The sequence below is a fragment of the Mizuhopecten yessoensis genome, unplaced genomic scaffold (genome assembly GCF_002113885.1).
Source record: "Mizuhopecten yessoensis strain PY_sf001 unplaced genomic scaffold, ASM211388v2 scaffold10589, whole genome shotgun sequence".
NCBI classification, from domain to species: domain Eukaryota; kingdom Metazoa; phylum Mollusca; class Bivalvia; order Pectinida; family Pectinidae; genus Mizuhopecten; species Mizuhopecten yessoensis.
This window is the reverse complement of record NW_018408622.1, coordinates 21130-27975: the sequence shown is the minus strand read 5'-3', so window position 1 is coordinate 27975 and position 6846 is coordinate 21130. Positions and strand designations below refer to the sequence as shown.

At 39.4% G+C, this 6846-nt stretch overlaps 1 protein-coding gene across 1 annotated transcript; it reads left to right on the top strand.

The window, feature by feature from the left end:
- Window positions 1-971: 971 nt before the first annotated feature.
- Window positions 972-6630, top strand: LOC110461192 (putative aquaporin-10). The gene is made up of 3 exons (XM_021514558.1): window positions 972-1222; window positions 3751-4418; window positions 5358-6630. Exons 2-3 carry the CDS (start codon window positions 3752-3754, stop codon window positions 5561-5563), a joined length of 873 nt encoding a protein of 290 aa, XP_021370233.1. The 5' UTR covers window positions 972-1222; window position 3751; the 3' UTR covers window positions 5564-6630.
- Window positions 6631-6846: the final 216 nt, after the last annotated feature.

Here is a 6846-nt window from a genome sequence, read left to right as displayed (position 1 = left end):
ATATATTAACCTCAATCCAACAAATGTTATAGCCCATTCTCTTGCATTGTGACCCGTATAGGTGGTCACTACTCGGTGACTTCTGACCGATAAGATAAGGTAGAGTCAGGTAAACACAAAGGCTAGATGACCATTGACCACTGGGCTTACTTACACATATGTAGTTATATAATAACTAGTTATATAATAACTACATTGATACTTGCGGGGATTAGCCCTATTATTTAGGATAGCGCGCGGAGTCAGTGGTGTTTGCCGCATGGGCAACACCCATATATACGAAAGTTTATTTGTGCCATTTTTAAGGAATGAAAACAAAATTCAGTCTGACGTAATATTTGAAAAGTCGTATGAACGAGATAAGAAAGAGCTATGGGTTTCCGAAGTCACTGGAAACCTTTGATCCAGAGATACCAGCCGATAATCGTCTTAATGAAAAAGGAAAATCTTGGAAAACCTTCAGAAATACTTTTTTTTTGAGCACGCATATACTATTCCTGTGTTTAGGGGTAAACAATTCAGGGACGTAACCAGGACTATGAGTATATGGAAGCATACGAAGCTCGAAGCGCCGAGTAGGGGTGGGTTGGGGAGGGGGTTACCCCCTCCTGAGTTGGGGGGGTTCCAGGGGGGTTTAGCCCCCCCCCCCCCTCCCCCCGAGAGATTTTTTTTTGAATCTGGAACCCACTCTGGTGCAGTTTGAGACATACAATACCTATCAATTTCATATTTGGCTTTTAGTATTTTTTATCAAATGCGTAATAATTAATTCAACCTGATATACGTAGACGATCATGCGCCCGTTATCTGAAAAAAGTATACTTGAAAAATTTACGTGGAAGCCCGTGCGTCCGTGCGTACGCCTGGTTACGTCCCTGAACATCACGTTTCACACCTTTCGCTAACAATAAACCCACTTCGTTACCCCTTTCTGGCCCCGCTAACCTAATTTGACATTTGCTGCTAGCTAATCTATTTTTAGCATCGCACTGTCAGGATTATCTGTGTCCGGACCCTTCCTGCGACCGCAGCATCCAGCTGTCTCCTGTTTAGGATCGCGATCGGGCCCCACAGAAAGTCGAGAACTCCTTACAAACTGGACTACTGCCGGGGTTCTCTTTCGGGGTCATATTTTCACAAGGAGGGCTAAAGCGAAAAGCTCGTTTTCGCGGAAGTTCGACGGAAACCAGCATTGTTAAGAGATCAGACACACAACCGACAGGTTCGTAACACATGTGTATTCGTTCAGGTTGTAACGTTTGCTAACAGATGTAGGGTTGGTCTGGTGTCGGTACGTGTGTATACATATGTAAGATGAAATGAATTCAGCTGTGTTAGGTGATATTAATCACCATTGCAATACTTTACACGCCGGTTTCGCTTGAATAAGTTCATTTGATAGTTTGTATAGCGTGGTGTAGGGTGTTTAAGCAGGGAAGAACACACACGGGTGACATTGAACGATTGAGCACATCACGTACTCGTATAGTATTACGCACATATAATACAAGGTAAAACCCGCTGTGTCGTTATACTGTAAACAGAGGAACCTGACAATAATTAGCTATGGCGTGTGTGTGTGCTCAGCAGAGACACTCTCCGACGTTAGGGGTGTTATAAGACATTGTAAAGTCATATATATACAGCTGTTTTTGTGGTTTATTATACATGTATATACAAATTTGGACATTGAGCAGAGACGGGGATGTTTTGTTTCATCTGGATCTGTGAAAATATCACACAATGTACGGAAAATACTAGTAATACGTTAGACGTTCTTAATGCCATATACATTATTTGCTTCACCGTGACCATCATCATAGAATTGGTTTATTGATGTCGGGGCCAAGACGTTTTCAAGGGATTTTAACAAGGACGCTTGTGTAAAGAATATTTATTCTGTGCATTATTTTGTGTTTGATAGAAATACTTGAATACACTATATATATAAACTAATAAAAGTATTTTTGCAGATATTTTATATACTCAATGTTTCTAGACTTAAGTGCGTTTCGACGGTTCTTTGATTAATTCATTTTCAAATTTAAACTAAGATTTAATATAAGAACGGTATACTTATTGACTAATTGCAGTTAATGTCTGAAATGTGTCAAAAGTTACGTGCAAGTTTTGCCAAGATCCTAGATTAAGCAAAAGAGTGTGTGTAAGGAACGACAACTCTGGATGAAGCCAATCATATTGGTTAAACATTGCCTCATCTGAGAAATTTCTAACGTCTCAAACAGAGGGGTCGATTGTAGAGTGTTTATTTAGCGAACCGTGAAAGTACACTGTGTAAGTGGGATTTTAAGCTTTTTTTTTTCACGACATCCACTCTTTCTAAGCCTGCTAATCAGTTTGGATGGCGAGTGATAGAGTAAGATCATGCATTTATGATATATTTTTTTCCTTCAAAAACTGTAGATGGGAATAAGAAAAAAATGTATTGAGTGAAAAAAGCAATTAGTTAAGACACACATGGATCTGAACCTAGTGAGGCATACATATTATTTACTCAATTCTGGACCATAAAGGTCACTCAGTCAAATGTCATACAGGCCATTCGATCCAGGCTCATACAGATCATTTAATCAAGGGTCATACAATTCCCTCAAGCATGCATCATACAAGTCACTCAGTCCAAGGTCATACAGGTAACTCAATCAATGGTCACCTAAGTTACTCAATCCAGAGTCATATAGGTAATTTAATAAAGGGTTACATGTATATCATTCTCTCAATCATGCATTATACAGGTCACTCAAACCAGGTTTATACAGTTCATTTAATCAAGGGCCATACAATTTCCTCAATCATGCATCATACAGGTAACTCAATCCAGGGTCATACATGTCACTCAATCATGTGTCCTGCAGGTCACTTTATCTAGGATCATACAGTTCACTCACTTTAGCATCATACATGTAACTCTGCCCAGGGTTATACAGGTCGCTCAAGATAGGGTCATACAGGTCACTCAATCGGATTTTTTATGCATGTCAAATAATCAAGAGTCATACAGGTCCCTCAATCCAGGGTCATACATTTCACTCAATTCAGGGTCTTGTATTTCACTAAATCAAGAGTCAAACAGGTCACTCCATCCGGGGTCATACAATACACTCAATCGAAGAACATACAGGTAACTACAGGTCACTTAATCCAAAGGTATGCATGCCACTCAATCCAGAGTTAAACAGGTCACTCCATCCGGGGTCATACAATACACTCAAATGAAGGTCTTACAGGTACTAATTACAAGGTCATACAGGTCACTCAATCAAGAGTCAACACTCAATCGAAGGTCATACAGGCCACTCAATCCAGGGTCATCAATTAATCCATTACCATGCACGTCCCTCAATCCAGAGTGATACAGGTCACTCAATCCAATGCGATACTGCTCGCTTACTCGATCTATGGTCATACAGCTAACTCACTCGATGTATCGCCATACAACTCATTTACTCGATAAATGACCATAAAGCTCCCTCATTCAAGTGGCATACAGGTCACTCAATCCAAGGTCATACATGTCACTCAATCCAAGGTCATACAGGTCACTCAATCCAAGGTCATACAGGTCACTCAATCATGAATCATACAGGACTCAATTAATGCAGGCGTTGGAGGGGGGCAAAACAGGGGGCACACTTGTCGTTTATTCGTTCCATCAGTGACGTAGAACTGGTACACTCCGTACAACTTAACACCAGATCAAAACTAAAATAAATCGTGTTGTATTTTCAGAATGGAAGCTAACGTGGTGATGGCAAATATGACCTGGCGGCCATTATGGCAGATGGCTTTCGGAACCGTTCCCGTGGAGGAGTTCTTATCTCCAATGGGTGGATCACTGCTGTACCTAACTATTACGATCCTCTCGGGTTTCATCCTTAGAATACTAAGCAAAGTTATTCTTCATCCGGTTATCAGCGAATACGTTTGCGATTTCCTAGCAACTATGGAAATGTGCGCTTACTTTTATGAAAATAATTTCATTTTCAGTCGTTATGGCCCTGTTTGGCTTTTCGTTGCAATTGTCATCGAATGTGTCATCGCCAACAGGACCTATTTCGGTGCGTCTGAAAACCCTGTTAAAGCGTTGTACTCATTATGTATGAAAGAAATCGGCCCGGTCAAGGCTGTTCTAAAAATAGCTGTTCAAACGTTGGCGGGATTGGCGTCCTACAGATTCGCCCGTTTTGTCTGGTCCCTAGACATGGTTCCTGACCACCGCCAGAGATACTACGAAACGAGCTGTGTGACTGACCTCAATGTGACCTTGCTGTTCGGCATGGGGATAGAACTAGCCGCAACACTCACCGACACCTGGCTTGGAATGCAGACTGTGATGAAAAATTCGTTCATCGACGAATTGATCAAAGTAGGCAATGGCGCCTTGATGATCGTTATAGGTGAGTTAGAAAGTTGGAAATACTAGAACTACCTCGTTTATCTAAAGAGAAAATGAAAACATAGAAGCTTTCAATGAGATGGGTGGGAAATGAGAACAAAAGCAGTATGAATTGATACATCTTCAATACTCTAGGGGTTACGCTCACGTTCGCTCTCTGCATCCCTGGAATATGTCCGAGGGTTTCGCGTGCACCATATAGATCCTTTGATGTACATCAAAATAATATGTCGGTCGTGTAACTGTACTTCAGAGGACAGGTATTGGCCTCAGCGATTGGTTAGGTTATTTAACTTGAGACAAATCAAATAGCCTGTTGCGTGCTTTCGCTTTTGCTAGGACGTATTCCAGGTTTGCAGAGAGCGAACGTGAAGTATCGAGGATGGAATTGATAAAGATGGTCTATTCAGATTGCTTAATGCACACGGAGAACATCTAATTATCATCTAGAACGTTTTCTTAAAATATTTGCGAACCTAACGTAATAGCAAATGGACAGTGATCTTGTTTTATCTTGCATAGATACACATGTATCTGTCTATTATTACTTATCGCAGATGATGTTGACCTCCTGTCGGTTTAATAAAGACGTCCTAAAGTAGTGTAACATAATTCAATATGGAACGGGGGCTTGAGACAAAATAATAATAATAAAAATCTTTAGTGAAATTACAGAAATTCGAACATAGTTGTGGAGTTCGGCCATAATAAATCTATTACAAGAAATCTTAAATGTTATAAAAGACTTAACCAGAACAATTCTTGTGTATTTTTGCTCGTCAAGAAAGAATCAGGTATTTAATTTAATAGCGGGGTGTCCGTTCGTCCGTCATTCTGTCGTCATTTTCCCCTTCAAACGACTTTTATATACCAGATTTACCATGTTCATTATAAATGTGATGTCGTCTTGAGTTATTTGTTTTCATTCTTTCCATTCAAGGTATCTCTACAACTGGTATGTACTTCAACCCTGCCATGGCCACTGGTCACCTCCTAGGCTGCAAAGGGGCTACTAATCAGGACCATCTGATCGTCTACTGGGTTGGGCCGTTCGTCGGATGTATCATTGCCCTCCTCTTTGACCGTGTTCTCCACATCGACGTCACGAAATCCAAGCCAGTCGCAGCCGATAAGAAGAAAAAATGATGACATTTCGAGAAATTACTACACGTTATATGATAGGATACCGGTTTTGTGTTCAAATATAGTGTTCACAATTCTTCATGAGGTTTTTAAGTATTCGAAACTTTATTATAACAAAGTTGTCCGAACGTTTATGAAAAAGTCCGAAACTATTTAATTGAAAGTGTCTGAGGATTTTCTGTGTGTAATTTGAACAATAATTAGTTACGTTATGAGCTGTTTTGGTTTTCAGTTGTTAAAAATAAGCATATTTGCACGCCGGATTTAATTTTGGCAGACGTGCATGGCGTCGAAATATTTCGACACACATATTTGTAAATCAAGACCGATTTGATAACCGTCCATTATAGGAACTCACCTCTGCAAGTGATCATTCAAGATATTTGCCAAATTACTGTCATGGTGAACTTCAACTTAGGTATGATGAAAGTTTGTTTTCTGTTGTCTCTTGTAGCTGAGTGTGTGTTCCCGTTGTTTGGATATTGAATTTGCATGTCGGGAAAATGTCATCGTTACGTAGAGTTAACTCCCTTCAACATTCCAGTGGAGGAGTTTATATTTGGATTACCTCCCTTGTCATGTATTATAACAAAATCGATATTGCTGCATCTGATGAATTGATTATATTGACAATATAGAAATTATCTCGAGTTTAGATTGTACTGCAGGAAAATCACTAGCGGTTACATGTAGTTAATTTAATGTTTTCTCCTTGGTTGTGCTACTTATAAATCTATCAAAAACCTTCCACAAAATATGCTGTGATATTGAATTAACCCTTTACCTAATGAATACATATAAACACGTTGTTAGCATGAAATGTTTTATTGTAGGTCTTATTCCATATACACACAGCTGTTAACACATTGGACTGTTATTTATTACTTTTCCTATTAAAAAATAATAAGAATAATAATGTCGTATTTTCTTAATCACGATAATGACATAAAATGCAATATTAGTTATCAAGATTATTTCGTAATAATCATAATTTAAACAGTTACAAATTGATTATATTAATAAAAATGGTGAAAGTGTTCTCAACTTTCAATTCAGATGAACCAAACTGATAGACGTGTTTTAGCTCTTCTATAATCTGTAGTAGTGCGTGTAGGTGTTTTTTTAGTTCACTGTCCTCCCACGAGTCTGTCAAAACAAACAGGTGCATCGGAGGAACGAAGCGACAGCAGGAGTCATGACGCACCTACGCGGTGGAGGTAGGCGTGGTAGATCAAGAAGTTCAAGTTTAAGACAGGTGTGATCTATATAATCGTTTAGCCAGAGAG